We start from the raw sequence: 18,659 nt of genomic DNA, 5'->3' as shown, positions 1-18,659 counted from the left end.
ATGTAAATCTTGAAGCTATTTGAATTGCAATTCACACTGTTTCTCGTAAATAACCAACGTCTTTAAAGGTGTTGCAATAGATGCAATGTACAATACAAAAATAAACTCTTCAAGAACAACTAATTATCATGAATCAATGTATTTCATAAATGTTTCCTTCAGGTATATAAAGTTAATTTATCTATATCAGCAAATCATGACAAAATACGAGAGAGAATACCTTTAAAACTGATGCCTAACTTACTTATCCTCTTTCAGACCTTGTTATCCAAAACCAAAGCAAACTTGAAATCATACTTTTCATGTTCGGTGTGTACAAAACACTTTGGAACGGTCTCACTGCTCCATGTTCATTTTCAGCTGCAGCCGACCATGCTGGCAGCCTTCACCTTGGCCTCCCTGGGCCTCGTGGTGTGGGCGTCTGACCCCTGCCCCCCAACCTGCCAATGTCTCCACAACCTGACCACTGTCTCGTGTCAGGAGAAAGGACTGGACCGGATCCCCGAGCTGCCGGGGAGCACACAGCAGCTGTACGTCTCATACAATAAGATAGAGGAAATACCCAGGCAGGGGCTGGAGGAGCTGCAGGTATGAAACACACAGCGGCCTGGAAACTGTACTCGGCGTGTAATTCTTTTTGAAAAGGATGCAGCGCTCCACTGGTTTAGAGACTCCTGCGGCAGGAAAGCCCCGAGTTAAAATGTTCCATGTCCTCAAGTGTCTGTTGATTTCCTGCAGCAAGACAGTGATGAGGTGAACCTTCATTAACGGACCATACTGGTGGTTTCACCTCTCAATGCTCACACCATGGTGCATGGAAAACAATGGCTGCCTGGGAGATAGGAAATCAGTGGTCCGCTAGTTAACATTTCTTATATCACCAATGAATCAAATGACTACATGTCAGTGGACAGACCCACTGCACCATACGTACCAAGCAACACACAGCTGACAGAGAAAGTTAGGGACTCGATAACATCAAGTACATCAAGAACCAGATCTTTCTGGTGGAGAGGCAAGGCAAGGCAAGGCAAGTTTATTTGTATAGGACATTTCAACAACAAGGTAATTCAAAGTGCTTCACATAAAACCATTAAAAGCATCAAAACATAAGGCAAAAGAAAAGGAGATTTAAAAACAATTAAAGAAACAGTGTAAGAAATAAAATACAGTAGTAAAATGCAGAAATGCAGGAAATTGATTAATATATTAATTGAATGTGGTTCAATTAAAGGCAGCAGCAAGAAAGAGAGCAAAAAAAAAGAAAAAAGTAGAGTAAATATTAGACCTACTTTCACCAGATGTGTAAAATAGGCTACATTTTGCAAACACCGTGACTTTATAAAGCAATAGCATGTATGGCAATGTCTCTTTCGTTTGTTTCGGAGGTGAGCAAAAGAGAGCTTCACTAAATAGTGAAACGGCAGCCTGTTAGCTTAGCTTAGCACAAAGACCAGAGGGAACAGAGGGAAACGGCTGGCCTGGTTCTGTCCAATGTTACCTAAATCCACCTGCCAGCACACCCCAAGTTCACGAATTAATGCGCGACATCTCGTTTTTTTTTATTATATCAGTACAATTTATTGTCTCACTATTTCTACCAGCTGTCAGACATCTAACGGAGACTCCAGCAAATTACTCCCAGACAAGAAATAGAACATAACCTCTTTTTTTTTACGTATCACATGTGCAAAAGCGACAATGACGTTGAAATTCTGTGTTGAAATTCTGCTGATAAAAAAAAAATTTCTGTCCTGTGGGCGTGTCTGAAACAGACTTGCCCCCTTAGGCTTCAAGGAAATATCAAGTTTGACTTACACTGATAAAATGATGTTTATTTCTGTGATATTTGTAAATATTTATACACGACAGACCAGTATTCTCTCCTTCCTGTACATTCTGTAGGTTCTGGACCTGACTAAGAATCAGCTGAGTGTCTTCTTATCCCTCAACCCAGTTTGGCCCAATATGACGAAGCTGTCTAAGCTCTTCCTACGCAACAACGACCTGAGGTCTCCACACGCTGGTCAGTTCCTAAACTGCCCTGCTCTCACCTTACTGGACCTGAGTGAGAACCAGATCGACTCTCTACCGATCGGATGCCTCCGCGGATTAGCTAATCTCAAGATGCTGTATGTGAATTTCAACCAGATTCAAATGTTACAGGTTGGTGGATTGGAGGGGGCGTTCGCCCTCACTCAACTTCACCTCAGCCATAACAAAATAACAAACATAGAGGAAGGTGTGTTCAAGAACTCCACTGCGTTGGAGAAACTCGTTCTATCCAAGAACAGAATCACAAGTGTGGGAGAGTTCAGCTTCAGAGGAGCAACAGGTCTCCAGCAGCTCGACCTGAGTGGTAACATGCTGGCCGCTGTTCCAGCTGAGGCATTGAGGGATGTAGACAGGCTCAGGTATCTGCATCTACAGATGAACAGCCTCAACGGCCTTCCAGAGGATTGCTTCTCCTCACTGGGCCAACTGGTTCATCTAGACCTGAGCAACAACAATCTGACCACTCTGTCTGAGGGATCACTGAGAGGTCTGAGCGCGCTGAGTGAGCTGGACCTCAGTTCCAACCTCATAGATTCTCTTCCCTCAAAAGTCTTCAAGGACCTGATCAACCTCAAGTTGCTCGATTTGTTCAAGAACAGACTGACGTCTCTTCCTTCGGACGTATTCAGCAACTTGAACAACCTGGAAGAACTCCAGCTGGACTTGAATCAGATCTCCGCCCTACCACTCGGGGTATTCGATTCACTGTCCAGACTAAACGAGCTACAGCTGTCGAACAACCGGATCCTGGAGCTCCACCCTGCTCTGTTCAACAAGCTCAAGTCACTGCAGAAGCTGTACTTGGAGTACAACGCTCTGAGGCACCTTCCCAAAGGCCTTTTCCACAAGCTGAGGGCCCTCAAGGACCTACACCTCGATGACAACCACATCAGGTCTCTACATCCCTCGGTCTTCCACGGTTTGGTGAGATTACTTTCGCTGAAGCTCTCTCGCAACCATCTCGCCTCTCTACACCCGGACCAGTTCAGAGACCTCATAGGTTTGAAAGAGCTAAGACTTGATGAAAACCACTTAGCCAACCTTCCTCCTACAGGCCTGTTCAGGAATCTAACACATCTTAACACACTGGATCTGGACAATAACCAGATCTCGGAGCTGTCTCCCGATGACTTCGTAGGGCTGACCCGCCTTAAAGAGCTCAAGTTGAGCTTCAATCAGCTCCGCGACATCCCGTTCGACGCCTTCTATCCCCTCCACTTCCTCCGCAAGCTTCTGCTAAAGAACAACAGCCTGAATAGTTTACACCCCCAGCTCTTTGCCGGACTCTCGAAGCTCACAGATCTCAACTTGAACGGGAACAAGCTGGGTCACCTGCAGCCGGATGTATTTCGAGGACTCGCAAACCTCCAGAGATTGAGTTTGAAGGGCAACCAGCTGAGAGCAGTTGAGAATGGGACTTTGGAGCCTTTGAGAAACCTTATCTCTGTCTATCTGTCAGGTAACTTGTGGGACTGCACCTGTGCACACATCCTCTACATCAGCAGCTGGGTCAACACGCACAGGGACAAGCTCGGAGACCGGCCCGTTTGCGTCGTCTCCTCTTCTTCTTCACTCTTAACCGAGGGCCGACCGCTCTCCGAGGCAGCTCAGTCTCCCCGGCTGTTACGCCATCACTGCATCGCAAATGCTGCAAGCGGCTCGTCGCCTCCATTTCCTCTAGAAATGCTGATTCTGCTCACTGTTCCTCTCGTAGCCGCCAGCCCACTGGGGCATCCTTTGTAGTGGTTTTGCGCTGTCTGAATGTTTCTTCCTGCCTTTGCTTTTCATGGCTGCTCTTGGTTTTTAAGGTTGTTTTTTTTTGCACCCTAATCTCAATATGCTGTAAGTTTGAATATGTTTATATGCATTCAATATTTGCAGAGGAATAATGTGATCATGCAAAAGTGCAAGATGGATTTGGTGAGGATCAAGAGAGCTCTTGAATGATTTCCTTGACAATATAAGGTGGGGATAAGGGATTCAATGTGGAGGTGAGCATATATGCTTTGCACAAATAAGTGTAAAGTCTCGACATACGACAACATGCACTCTGGTTCAGTGATTTGCATCAGTTCCTGGTTGAGCATGTGTTCCTAAATACTGTGTTCATTACAGGAGAGGAGCGTGAGAACTGTTGAATGTGTTTGTGTCTGCATTTGATTTCGATGGCATATTTGTCAAAAAGCATTATGAGGAAATAAAAGAAAAGAAAACGCTCAAGATTTAAATTTCAATGTTTATCCGTTTCACTCACAGTCACAAAGTTGAGTTTTAACAGACACACACTCCACAAGAGAAGTTACAGATACAAAATAACAACGCTATTGTTCTCAGTCAGCACATCTTCCAATGCACACAAGGCAACGTCGTTTCCAAAGTAGGTTAAACCTTTATAAACACCAGTCCTACAACTTAAATTGTGTCGTTTAAAAATCCTGAAAAAAGCTTCATGCAGTGAAACAAGTCAGTCACACTTTGGATTTTACAATCTAAATCAGAGGTATACTAATTTAACATCTGTCTGCAAAATACTGCTTATTTGAATTGTGCCTGGTTTGTTGATGATACATCTAATAAAAGTCGGGGAAAGTAATGAAACGTTGTACACTTTGAAATCAATCTGCCACAGAGGTCCAAAACTTGAATTAAAAGGGACTATGAAAGTTGAAACAACTGATTTTCAATGAGGAGTCTGCCATTACAATGGTGGCGCTAACAAGTAGAACTCTTTGTTTGTAGCACCCAGCGTCACACTCTACAGGACTTCGTCTTTCCTGTGTCCACGGTTTCAATTTAGGGCGACATGAGCACCGAATATTTTAGTTCCGAGCGTCGTCTGTCATTTAGAAGCACTGGTTTCTTTCACAATCTCTTGCACCCATTTCACTCAATGCACGTCGGATTAATGCCTTAAATACAAAACATTAAGAAGGTGCTCACTGAAGCCTCTTAAACCCTTTTCAACTTCTACTAAACGGGTGTTAATTTAGGGCACACATCAAAGCCCTGGTTCACATCTCTGACCATCCCACTGCCCAGACAGACTCCTTAATTTCTCCGGGCAGCTGTTGGTCCACTTCTATAAATCACAGAGAGTGTCCCGACCTCGTCTCTCACTGTCTGGCACGGCAGCTCCGCCGAGTCTCACCAAGCGGACACTAGATTGTCACGAAAGTGACCTTGCTTAAAACCTAACTTCATCATCACAACAAAGTCTTCCTCGACAGATGCAGGGAAGCCAACGCCAACCCGCTGCGTCAGCCTCAGACGTAGAAGCACTTGTGGTCCTTCAGGTTCCTCAAGTAGGAGAAGCTCTTCCCGCACTTGTCGCACATGAACTGCTTCTCCCCGGTGTGGATCTGCTGGTGGGCTTTCAGGCTGTTGCCCTGGTTGAAGCTGCGGCCGCACGTGTCGCAGCTGAACGGCTTCTCGCCCGTGTGGATGCGCTGGTGTCTGTTCAGGTTCCCCGTGTTGCTGAAACACTTCCCGCACGTGTCGCAGCTGAACGGTTTCTCTCCGGTGTGGACCACCTTTGGGGGGGGGGAAGGTTGAAGGGAAGGGAAACGGTCACTGTAATCATTTTCAGATGTGGGGCTTACGATAGTAAAGTCTTGATATAAACCACATTGGGCCTCATGCTAGAAACGCTTCGTACTCTTACCGTGTGTTCACTCACATTCACAGGACTACAAATGTTACTTAAATGCAGTAAGTTCATAAAAATCTGAAGCTACACAGTACATCGATTTCTGTATGTGTAAACATAAACGCCACTGCTGCATATATTCCTAATTTAGATGTAATATTTAGTCTAAAATGATCCAAACTACACAAACAAAATAAAGCGGGAACAGTTTAACATGAAGTCAGATGATAAATAAAGTCTTTGTAAAAGCTAATCGGTCCACTCACAAACGACTTATCCATCATTTTCAAAGCTACTAAATTGGAGGTCTTGCCTGCCTAAAGCTTGTGAAAAACATTATTCAGTGCAAACCGACCTGATGCGACTTGAGGCTGCTGTGCTGCGTGAACATGCGACCGCAGATGTGGCAGGAGAAGGGCTTCTCCCCGCTGTGCGTCTTCAGGTGGATCTTCAGGTAGCTGGACGACTTGAAGCTTTTCCCGCACAGGCCGCAGCTGTGCGGCCGGTCCACCGTGTGGTGCTGCTGGTGCGAGCGCAGGTCCGTGATGGAGCCGAGCCGCCGGCCACAGAGCACGCACGTGCACGGGATGGTCGCCGCGTGAGTCAGCAGGTGCTTGCGCAGCGAGTCGACGCAGGCCACCGCGGCACCGCACGCCACGCACGCCAGCGCTTTCCTCTCGCCCGAGTGCATCTTCTGGTGCATCTTCAGGGCGCTCTTCTGGATGAAGCACTTGCCGCACGTATCGCAGCTGTAGGGACGCTCGCCGGTGTGGATCCGCTGGTGGCCCTTCAGGGTGTCGGCCTGGTTGAAGCTCTTGCCGCACGTGTCGCACCGAAACGGCTTCTCGCCCGTGTGTATGCGCAGGTGGCGCTGCAAGTTGCCCTGTATCGTGAAGCTCTTGTTGCAGTACTGGCAGTTGTAGGCCCGCTCCCCCGTGTGGACCATCTGATGCATCTTCAGCCCGTGGGCCCGGTAGAAGCTCTTGCCGCACTGCTCGCAGCGAAACGGGCGGACCTCGGCGTGGAGACGCTGGTGGTTCCTCAGCAGCTGCTTCAGGGTGAAACCTTTCCCACAAACATCGCAGGTGTGAGGCCTCTCCCCTGCGTATGGGAGCAATGAGTATTGTAAGCGTGACAGAATATGCTTTACAGGTAGCATGCTCTTACATAGCTCCACTAATTAACAGTTTTCATGAATATAAATCAAATGACTGGATGTACTGTGGGGTGTCTTGCACTGACAAACTCAAAGAGCTTTTTTGGCTAATTGTTTTGTTTTAAGGCACTTTAATGCACGGTTGAGTCTCATGGCTCTCATCACCCGCCTGTTAATGAACCCACTGTACATACATTCTTACGTAATGGACTTACATTCATCAGAAGGCTAGAAACAGACCTCCAAATGAATGCTTGTGTCACTGTGTGCTTCCTGCAGAGGCCTCATGTGCTGCATGGCCACACTCACCCGTGTGAAGCAGCACGTGCGCATTGAGGCTTCGCTGGAACGCGAAGCCTCTGCCGCACTGGGAGCAGTGGAAAGACTTCTCGGCGTTGGCCCCGTGGACGGCCTGGTGGGCCTTGAGCTGCAGGGTTGAGCTGAAGGTTTTCCGGCAGTGTTTGCAGCTCAGAGGCTGCTGGCCCTGACTCTGACTCTCCCTCTTCGCCCGACCCCGACGGGACTTTGGGGGCTTTGCAACGCGTTTCGGTCGGCTGGTGAATGCTGGGTCGCTGTTTTCGGGATCTTCTGGCTCCAACTAACGGAAAAACAAAATGCACAGATTGTTTATTCATGTCCTCATAACCTGCCGTGCTTTTTTCAAAAAACACAAAATGAATTGGGACCAGGCAAAATCAACCTGGTAGTCCGGGTCGTCATCGTCCTCCTGGCCTGGATCCTCTCTGTACTGACCCGAATCAGAGGACGCCTGGTCAGCGAACGCCTGGTCAGCGAACGCCTGGTCAACGAACGCCTCCACTCCTTCCTCCTTTATTATCACAGGTTGGATACAGTCCTGAGAGAATATGGACATATTTAAGAGTCAAAACATGGTGTCCGGGAGGCCTACGGGAAAAGGTTATGGCCGCCTCTGTCCACATAGATTTGTGTCCTTTTGCACCTTAATGCCAATGAGGGGAAATGGTTTTCAGAGAATAGTGGAGTCTGAACTTTGTGGCAACAGTTTGAGAAAGACAATTTTCTGTTTCAACATGACAGCGTCCCCTGTGCACAAAGCCAGCTCTAAAAAGAACCGGTTTTCCCAGTTCAACCCCATCCAACCCCTTTGGAGTGAACTGGGACGTCACTAATCCTCTCAGATGAGGCCGTTCTAGTACAACAAATGAATGCCCAACAACGTCACATTTGGGTGTAACGGTCAGGTGTTTGCATTTTTTTGGCGATAGAGTTTACCAATAAAACAATTCAACTTAATTAATTCGTGAAACATTTCTTAAGAAACCAATCGTCAGAATTAAAAAGTCTTCACGTGCGTAGTGTGTGGAAGGGAACAGGAAGTTGAAAAGAAAGACCTCGGCAAAGGATGTCAGAGCGTCTGCATCTGGAGCAGCCAAACTACAGCCCGCAGTGATTTTATAAACATGAACTAGAATATGGCGCGAGCATATTTATAATACATTGCACTGTCTGTACACTGCACATCATAGTTTAAACATCAGATGTCGAGTACATTTGGCCGAGTTATCTCCATCTTAACCTCTTGGCACAGAAACCAATATTTTACCATTTCTGCTTGTTCTGTTTGTTACATCTTAATATTAGATTTACAAATGATATTTACAGATACATCATAATCTTCTAAGACGGCCCTTAGTTAGGCCTTGAAAGGAAACCTATATTTGGCAATTTGTGCCTTATTCACATATATCATCACAATATTTTAAGTGGCAATGCTCTGTATTAGAGTTTTTAATATTTTAAATATTTAAAGAGCAGAAGATACAGAACCACTTTTTGTAACACGTGGGCATGCCAGTGAACGACTGTAAAGTAAAACATTAAACTCTTGAGTCATGTTATGATGGGTAAGAGATTCTCTATGACACACTGATTTTCTTGCAGTGTAACTGGTTGAAAACGACTTTTACTATTGTTTGGCCCGTGATTCCTTGTTGTTGTCGTTTATGGCCCACAATAACCGCCCCCCCCCCCCCCCCCCCCCGATCTACATAGAAGAAGACGGGACTCTACCTCATAAGTTCTGCCCTTCCACAGGTGAATTATGGGCGATCTCTTCACTCCAGCATCACCGCTAGCCACAACTGTTGAAGTCCAAAAAGTTATTTTTGTGGCAATTTCTGCATAATCAGACAAAGTACGCCAGAGACCACGAGAAAGCATGAAGGGAGCAGAGGTGGTGGAGACGCACTACTGCGTCTCCTCTTCAACAGTAAACTGCTCCAACGTCAACTCGGTGTCGGTGTTTGTGGTGACAAAGACAAACGATCTCAATGAGTTGTGTTTCATTAGCTCATGGACATGTGGAAACTCAAATGCATCATTCCCAGTAATAAATAGCTTCAATAAAACAACACAGGACAATAACAGTTCAGTAGAATCTACGGGCCGATTCATTCTAATTAACTTTAAGTTGTGAGGTTTTGAAAAACACTAAATACAGCTCCTGCTCCTCACATTTGTACACTGGTGGAAGACCTATTCAAAGTAAAAGTAGCAATACCACCGTGTAGAAATACTACAGTCCTTAAGTAGAAGTACTAGGTATCAGCATCAAAATACATTTAAAGTATGAAAAGTAAAAAATACTCATTATGCAAAATGGTTCATTTCAGAATGATATACATTATATTACTGGGTTATAATTCAATATATATAAATTGAATATATTCATAGTCACTTTACTGTTGCTGGGTAAGCTGGGGTTATTATTATTCTTGCTGTATATACGGCCTTGCAGCTTAACCCTGTGATCATATATTCATGTATTTGACGGGGGCAGAGCATGTTAATGAACATCAGTATAAAAATACAAGATGTAAAGAGGCTGAGTTAGCAAGAATGCTAATTTACATCTGTAGTCCCCCAGGCAGGTAACTAAAACATTACAGGTAACAATAAAGCGTTTGTTGTTGTTGAGGTGTTTTAAAGAGTTAACACAATAACTGGATAACAGCATTTCAATAGAGTCTAGTGGCTTTGGTTGTAATTATAGCGTACACTTGAATTGATATTGATTTTCTTAGGTATCTAAAACACATCTGTAAACAGCAGTATGTTGCTTTGCTACTGTACTGTAATACGCTGACTATGAATTAATACCCGATGCGCCCCTAACTATTCCTTTAATATCATCATGTGTCATAATATATTAGAAGCAACACAACCAATTTTCCACCCAGTCTGATGAAGAAAAAGCAACCCAGTAAGAAGGATAAGCTCATCACCTCTGCGACTCTTCCTCCCTGATCGCTGGCTCTGGACAGTCTCTCCTCCTCCTCCCCCGCCCTCCTCTGTCAGCTCCTCCGCCTCCTTCTGGCCTCCGCTGCCCTCCAGCACCAGCTTCAGCTCCGTCTCCACCATCTCCAGTCTCCTCCTCAGGTCCTCCATCTCTACAACACCCTGCGTCACCTACAGAGACAGACTTTTTAAAAAGAAATCAGGACAAATGGGACGACTTTATAGTTCTCTGGTTTTTACCATTTTTTAGATCTTAAAGGTTATTTAAAATGTTCTTGAGCAAGCTGAATCGTCTCTAACCAGAAATGTATTGTTAAAACATTACAGTGCTACTTCAACGAGTGCCAGTAATGTCGGTATCTTCTCTTGGTCATTATTATATTTTGAAGTCAGATTTGGTCAGATCAGAATAAACACTGGCGTGGCCACTACAGTGGGACATCAAGTCAAGTCAAACGATAGACACTAAATATGAAGCTGGTTACAGTTTCTCCAATGTCACAATCTATATGACAGCCGCATATATTTGGCTTTTGTACAGAAATAAGCTGTTTGAGGGACTTAAGGAAATTATGATGGAGCAAACAATGAAGCAATCGACGGAGAAAATGATAAGATAATAAAAATGATTGCCAGCTGCAGCACTGGGATATCTTCATCAAAAGGTTATAGGAAGAAATAAAGTCCATTGATGTTGTTGAGATTCATATTTCCGCAGAGTAATGAAAGCTCCTGCAAAACATATGCTGCTGGATAGTGAGAGTGAACGTGAAACATTCTACTGCATGCCGTGTACGGATATGGTTGAAAAGTAGCAGAAACTAACTTCAGCATCAGGAAAACATTGCTGGGACTTTTCCTCATGTTATCAACAGATGAGATGTGTTTTCCTGTGATGACCTAAACACGAATACACGGGCGCAGTGAGGCGACGTACTTCTAGCTGCAGCAGAGAGGAACACTGGAGGAACAGCTGGCAGATCTTCTCCACGGCTTCTCGAGCCAGAGACGTCATGAAGACGCTGAACTGGATCACCTGATGGGGACAACACACCTCTGCTCATCAATGATGTCATGATGGCACGGCCATGGTGCAATAACACTACTTTATTATTATAGTATTCCTGTTTTCTTACTGTGAGATCAATTAGGACCAGTTTGCTTCTTATTACTGGATGTCAAAATATGTATTTTTTTTTAAGTAAATTTAAGAAAAACATGATTAAATCTAAACGTTATATTCTGCAATACGTATGTACAAATAGTACTAAATGCTAAAATACAATCAAGCGATGTCCAAGATTGAGTATTGAAGTGAAAGTACTATTACCGTAGTACTCTCAGCAAAATGGGACTTAAAGTGCCAAAAGGTACATTTGACACTTTTGTAATATTATGGAGCCTGTCCCCTATCAGTCCGTTATATTATTATATTACACTGAGGATTTGTGTTGTTAATAAAGCATTAACACGTAAACAGCATTTTAATGTTGTAGCTGGTGGAGGTGGAGGTCATTTCTACTATTTGATGGACTGGCGACTGATAGTTTTATCTGCATCAACGCATCATATTTTATGGAGCAGAAGTCCATCAAGAGTAAACTAATGGACAACTTAAATTGGTAAATAATTAAATAACCTTTTAAGTAATTTATACAAAACGATTTACAAGACATTTTATAGACTTAATAGACTATTTAATGAAAAACGGCTGACATTCCTCTGAACAGTAACAGCGCAGTGAAAGCTACATTTCCCTCGGAAATGTGGAGGAGTAGAGGAATAACGTATTTTAAAATACTATAAAATGAAAGTACTCCTGCCTCTAAATTGTACTTGTGTACAGTACTCAACTAAATGTACATATTAGCCTCCAACCATTGGTTGTACTGAACTGTATGTCAGTGGTGGAAAGTAACTAGTACATTCACTCAAATACTGTACTTAAGTTCAATTTTGAGGTACTTGTACATTACTTTCATATTCTGCTACTTCATACATCTAGTCCACCACATCTCAGAGACAAATAGTGTGCACTTTACTTCACATTCATTTGATAGTTTTGGTTACTATACAGATTAACAAAACTGAACATAAATCAGAAAAAAAATCATAATTTATTACTTTACCTTAAAATATGATTAGACTTTAATGGGGGGAAATTCACAAGCTAGCCAGCACTATGTAAGTTAATAAAAACTAGCATCACAGTAATCAGCTTCAACATTAAAATGTTGAACACATCAATAATTATAATCAAGTAATATAAAATAAATTTTTCTGAAATGTATCATTCTGCATAATGAGTACTTTTAGGTACATTTTAAAGTATATTTTGATGCTAATACTTTTGTATTTTTTACTTAAATAAAGTTATGAAAGCGGGACTTTAACTTGCAACAGAGTATTTCTACATTCAGGTATCCGAGTACTGTTTTCGCAGGCTTGTGATATTAACTAACTACATAAAACATATTTGACGTTGTATTGTCACGGTTGGACCCCTGCTGTCCGCGGTGTCATCGTGGTCACAGTTCGCTATAACTGTTCATTAACTATTGATAAACTGACCCTGGACCTGCAGGTAGCAGTTAACGTTCAGTGAAACCTGTGGCTCAGACGCTTCTAGACATACAGCAGATAGATAGGCCCGGGCCTGCTGTCCAACTCAAAATGGCGAACAAGATGGATTCTTCCCGGTTGTTGTTTGGCCAGAGCTACACGTTTAACTTCAATTTAGTCAAATTATGGGCTAAACCCGGGATAGCAGCACTATAGTGAGTGGTTATTAAAGTGTAGGCGATATAAACTCACTGGAGCAGCTAGCTAGCTCTTCTATTTCTATGTTCAGCTGGCTGTTTAGACGCCACAGAAGGAGGGAGCCCGACACGGGAGAGCACGTCACGGACACACACACACAGTAACCGACGGTTTAACGTACCTTCTCCTCCGAGGACCCGTGCGTGTTCTCGGTCGTACATGACGACACTTCTGACCGTGTTGAAGCGGAGCCGCCGATAACTTTGGTCATTTCTGTCACAGTCGTACTCACCATTGTCTCCAAAATGGAGCCCACCTGTGCCTCCAAATCAGACATTCTGACAAGTCAGGATGTCCGCTATGAATTTAGTTTCAGTAATATACTTTCGTAATGAAACAAATAACATTTACTGCTGCAATATTGTCGTTCTGCTGAAAAACAAACAAACTCGTGCCGCTCACAACACGGATGTTCCTCTTCCGAGTTCATGTTCTTCAAAATAAGAGCACGCAGACTTACTAAGGTCCTATTCACCACTCATCAGTGGACATCAGCGGTGGAGCAAGTATTCAGATACTTTAATTACTAATAGTACTAATACCACACCGTACTACCACTCTGTCCTGCATTAAAAATGTTTCTTAAGTAATAGTATGTAAGTATAATCCGCTAAATGTACTTAAAGTATTAAAAGTTAAAGTACTCTGTTGGAGCTATTTATGTGATATTGTATTTTGTTATTTCATTTATAAGTAGTATTGTTTAATTATTGTAGATGTTTCATATGTTAAGATTATTTTTCTCTTTAATAGTAATTTGTTTGTTTCTATTATTTTTTGGGTAATTACTGTGGGCACCTGTTGCTATTTAAACGAGTAGCAAGGTAGGACCAGCTTGCACCGGGGTGGGCGTATAGTTTTTACCAGCTACACAGGACAGGAGAGACAGCACGACAGGAGTTTGTTAATTAGTTTGTTTTCTTGTTTTATTTGCTTTATTTAATAAATACACCAAAATTGAATCCTGCTTGGACATTTGACTCTCTTCTGGCTGCGTAAAGATACCGACCACGGTGCATCAGTGGCGTTTGATTATTATTTGTTTAAGTTTGATTTAGCCGACAAATGGCCACTACATAAAGTAAAAACTACGCCCTTGGACTAAAGTAAAAGCTTAGCTCTTGGACTCAAAGGACCGATCCCACCACAGCCACAACTGGTTGGATCGTTTTTGGATTTCGTATGGATGATCAAAGAGGATTGTTTCATTCATCACTCTTGGATTCAATATCAGCGGGACAACTGCTTTGGACCAGATCAACACAGCGCTGAAACATCTCAGAAGAAACGGGTACGTGGTACGACTGCCGTATAGGAAGACGGTGAAACGAGTGGAGTTTAAAAGTCTGTATTCACAGTGATGTACGTGCTTCTGGATGTTTAAGCCTGACTGCGTTGAAGCGCTACAAATGGACATTGCGCAACACCCGCGCACCACTATCGGCGGCTTTCATTCATTAAAAAGCCCGACTTCAGTGTGTGTGTGTGTGTGGTGAATTGGAGGAGCGGCCTGTAAGCGCCTTTGCTGTTTTTTGCTGCACTTTACCTGCATTCACGTCCGACGGATTTGATTGATGTGTGACAAGCAGTTTGGAAGAAGTGTTCAAAATGTCTGACGTTCAGGCGACGGATGTTGAAAGGCCGTCAGCAAGAAGAGACATTAAAATGACTTCTAAAGGCTTGGAGTTCTACACGGAAATGTACCAGCAAAAGAGGACCACAAAATGCAAACAAGCCAAAAAGTGTTTGAGAAACATAAGTGGTTTAATGACTTCCAATAAAAATGTAAATTCAGTGAATGCTGAGCTTTTTACATTCATCAAGTGTTACCAAGATGCAAATGACATGCATACATCTTTTGTGAGCTTACCTTTACCTCAAGATGAAGTTACAAGGCAAAATCTGTACTTCAAAGAAAAAATGACAATGTTCTATGACTTCACTGAAAAGGTAAAAGGCTGGCTGTCTGAAATGGGTTACCCATATGTGCAGCCATATAAAGATTCTCTCGACCACCAAAGTGTTGCAGATGAAATAAACCCTGAAGATAGTGCTTCTAATGTGTTAAGTGTAAAGATGAACTCTGTAAAGACACATTCCCAGCTATCACGGATTTCATCAACATCATCTGCACGCATTAGAGCTGAGGCTGACAAGGCAGCTCTGATGGAGCGCGTTGCTGCTCTAAAAAGGAAACATCTAATCGAAGCTCAGGAGGAAAAGTTGGAGAGGGAAAAAGAAAAGTTGAAGAAAGAAAAGGAACAATTGGAACTTGAAACGGAATTGGCAGCTACAAGTGCAAAGCTTCATGTCTTGGAAATAAATTCATCCCAGCGTGGCTCAAAATGTTCAGACGGAATGAACTCTTATGTTGAAAGGAACAAGTTCAAAGAAGCAAGACTATTAAATCCCCATGCCTACACCTTTGTTCCTGTAGAAAAGGATGTTATTTCTGTGTCTGATCCTATAATGCAACCACAGGTTGTTAGGCCTAAACAAAGGTCAAACACACAAATTGATGAGATGCTCGTAAAGACTGATTCTCCAGGTCAAACGACACAAACTGTGAATGAAAGTCAAGCAGGACTTGTGCAACCTCAACCCCATCAGAATGACATTGTAAATGTGATGCAAAGACAAAATGACATCGCTGCTCTGCTGGTCCAGCAAAATCTGTGCTCTGTCCTGCCTGTAAGAAACATTCCTGTGTTTGATGGAGACCCTCTTCAGTACAGGTCTTTTATCAGAGCTTTTGAAAATGGAGTGGAGGAGAAGACAACTAATTGGAGTGACTGTTTGCACTTTCTCGAACAATACACCAGGGGGCAGCCAAGAGACTTGGTGTGCAGTTGTCAACATCTACCTTCAGATCAGGGATACCACAGAGCCAAAAGTCTTCTCGCAGAGCACTTTGGAAACGAATACAAAATTGCATCTACGTATATGGAAAAGCTTCTCAGCTGGACGCCTGTTAAAAGTGAAGATCTTAAAGCATTGCAATCATTTTCCCTGTTTCTTCGAGGATGCTCAAATCTAACAGAGCAAATGATGCATATGAAGGAACTGGACCTACCATCTAAACTGAGGAGCATCATCTTGAAACTTCCTTATAAGTTAAGGGAACGGTGGAGAAATGTTGCTTGTGATCTGCAAGAGCGACGTGGCCGGAGAGCACTGTTTGAGGATCTTGTTGCTTTCATTGAAAAACAAGTCAGAATTGCCTCAGATCCACTTTTTGGCAACATTCAGGACTCACAACCTACCAACTTGAAGGTCTCCAACGTTAGTTACTTGAAGCAAAGGAAAAAAGGAAGCAGCTTTGCCACCAATGTTACTGCAGTGAAAGAAGGAGTCATCACTCAGTACACAGGAAACAAGACGTCTTCCTCTCTTCACAACTGTCTGTTTTGTAAACAAAGTCGTCACTCATTGGATAAATGCTCACAGTTTAAAGTTAAAGGACATCGTGATAAAATTAACTTTATCAAAGAACAGGGTATTTGTTTTGGTTGCCTGAAAGTAGGCCACACAAGCAAAGACTGCAGGAGTCGCTTGGATTGCAATGTGTGTCACCAAAAGCACCCAGGAGTCCTTCACATAGAGTGGCAAGACAAAAGAACAACCTTTCAACAAGCCCAACAGTCTGTGAGCCCTCCAAGTGTCTCAACCACCATGTCTCAAACCTGCGGCCATATCGGGGCTGGTTATGAAGATAATTCCATCTTTTCTATTGTCGCAGTCAAAGTCAAGAGCCAGAGAGGTAACAAAACGGTGCAGACATATGCCTTCTTGGATCCAGGGAGTTCCGGCACATTCTGTACAGAGGACTTGGCAAGAAAACTGAACTTGAAGGGTAAAAGGACTAGTATTCTGCTGAGAACAATGAATCAAAAGAAGATCGTAAATGCACATATTCTGTCAGGCCTTGAAGTGTCTGGTATGAGCACAAACAATTTCATTGAGTTACCTGATGTTTTAACTCAAAGGAGCATGCCTGTTTCTGCACTCAACGTCCCACGAGAGGAGGATCTTGATCAATGGTCTTACCTCAAGGATGTTAAGCTCCACGACATTGACGCAGGTGTTGAGCTACTAATTGGAACTGATGCTCCAAAAGTGATGGAGCCTTGGGAGCTGATAAACAGCCAGGATGAAGGGCCTTATGCGGTCAGAACCAGAGTTGGTTGGGTCATTAATGGTCCACTTCGCGGCGAGAGCAGTAGGAGTAAGAGTGGCTGCCCTGCTGTAACAGCCAACCGAATCTCTGTGGAACATCTGCAAGGAATGCTGGTTAAACAGTATAACCATGACTTTAATGAGAGATCATCAGAGGAGCAGATTGAAATGTCCAGAGAAGACATCAAGTTCATGAATGTTATGAGCAACACAACAGTATTAACTGGAGACCATTACTGTATTGACTTACCTTTCAGACAGGAAAATTCTGTCTTGCCTAACAATCGCTGTGTTGCAGAACAGCGCCTCCGAAGCCTGAAAAGAAAATTTGTCAAGAATGTTCCATTTAAGGAGGAATATACCGCATTCCTAAACAACATGATAACTCAAGGATATGCTGAGATGGTACCTGCTGATCAACTCGAACAAAGTGATGGAAAGGTGTGGTATATCCCTCATCATGGAGTCTATCATCCCAGAAAAGGCAAACTAAGAGTTGTTTTTGATTGTGGAGCAACTTTTAAAGGGACATCACTGAACTGCCAGCTCTTGCAGGGACCTGATCTCACTAACACTCTTATTGGAGTCCTCGTCCGATTTAGGCAAGAGCCCGTTGCAGTAATGGCCGACATCCAAGCCATGTTTCATCAAGTTCATGTCTCAGAAAAGCACATCAACTTTCTCCGCTTCCTCTGGTGGTCTGATGGTGACACTGCGCAGTCTCCACTGGAGTATCGGATGAAAGTACATCTGTTTGGAGCTGTATCCTCACCAAGTTGTGCAAATTATGCTTTGAGGAGAACTGCAGATGATAATGTCCAACATTTCCCTCCAGAAGTGACAAATACAGTCAAACATAATTTTTATGTGGATGACTGCCTGAAATCCATGGCGTCAGAGGAGGAGGCACTGCAAATAATCAAAGATTTGAATGCGCTCTGTCATAAAGGAGGATTCAATCTTTCAAGATGGATCAGCAACAGCCGCACAGTGCTGCTGTCAATCGCTGAGGACAAAAGACCAAAAGAAATGGTGGAACTGGATTTGGATACAGACCAACTTCCAATGGAGCGAGCACTAGGACTAGAGTGGTGCATTGAAACTGACAAGTTCAAGTTCAGGACATCACTACAACAACAGCCAAACACTAGAAGAGGCATTTTGTCAGTGGTCAGCTCACTTTATGACCCTTTGGGATTTCTAGCCCCATTCAGCATGCCAGCCAAGCTGTTACTGCAGGAGCTTTGTAGGAGAAACTTGGGTTGGGATGACACTATTTCCCACTCTTTCGCTGAACAATGGTCTAATTGGCTTGAGGACCTGCAAAGGATGTCTGAGTTCAAAGTGGACCGCTGTATTAAGCCCAGAGACTTTGGAGAACCTGCTACAGCACAACTTCACCACTTTTCTGATGCCAGTCAAGTTGGCTATGGAACTGTGTCTTACGTGAGATTGGAAACTGATGATAAAGTACATGTTGCATTTCTCTTGGGAAAGGCCAGAGTTGCCCCACTAAAGCAGACCACA

The 18,659-nt window shown here is 43.5% G+C and overlaps 2 protein-coding genes across 2 annotated transcripts; one reads left to right on the top strand and one right to left on the bottom strand.

The window, feature by feature from the left end:
- Positions 1-529: 529 nt before the first annotated feature.
- Positions 530-3,798, top strand: LOC306780097 (uncharacterized protein; the record flags this gene model as incomplete). Its single annotated transcript, XM_079272306.1, has 2 exons — positions 530-588; positions 1,906-3,798. The coding sequence occupies exon 2, from the start codon at positions 1,969-1,971 to the stop codon at positions 3,796-3,798; it is 1,830 nt and encodes a 609-aa protein (XP_079128432.1). The 5' UTR covers positions 530-588; positions 1,906-1,968.
- Positions 3,799-4,277: 479 nt separating this feature from the next.
- Positions 4,278-13,279, bottom strand: LOC306779799 (uncharacterized protein). Its single transcript, XM_079271809.1, has 8 exons — positions 13,078-13,279; positions 11,074-11,172; positions 10,124-10,307; positions 8,910-8,980; positions 7,558-7,713; positions 7,167-7,455; positions 6,057-6,802; positions 4,278-5,585 (listed from the first exon to the last, which is right to left on the bottom strand). Exons 1-8 carry the CDS (start codon positions 13,231-13,233, stop codon positions 5,319-5,321), a joined length of 1,968 nt encoding a protein of 655 aa, XP_079127935.1. The 5' UTR covers positions 13,234-13,279; the 3' UTR covers positions 4,278-5,318.
- Positions 13,280-18,659: the final 5,380 nt, after the last annotated feature.

The sequence above is a fragment of the Melanostigma gelatinosum genome (genome assembly GCF_949748355.1).
Source record: "Melanostigma gelatinosum genome assembly, chromosome: 7".
NCBI lineage: Eukaryota > Metazoa > Chordata > Actinopteri > Perciformes > Zoarcidae > Melanostigma > Melanostigma gelatinosum.
The sequence above is the reverse complement of the archived record's forward strand: the minus strand, read 5'-3'. Positions and strand labels throughout refer to the sequence as shown.

Bases quoted from the DNA above. Each gene is read 5' to 3' on its own strand.
- LOC306779799 (XM_079271809.1), bottom strand. From the start codon at position 13,233: ATGTCTGATTTGGAGGCACAGGTGGGCTCCATTTTGGAGACAATGGTG. The intron at 10,308-11,073 runs GTACGTCGCCTC...CTGTCTCTGTAG, and splicing joins CCTCTCTGCTGCAGCTAGAA to GTGACGCAGGGTGTTGTAGA. The intron at 5,586-6,056 runs GTCGGTTTGCAC...CCCCCCCCAAAG, and splicing joins GCAGCCTCAAGTCGCATCAG to GTGGTCCACACCGGAGAGAA.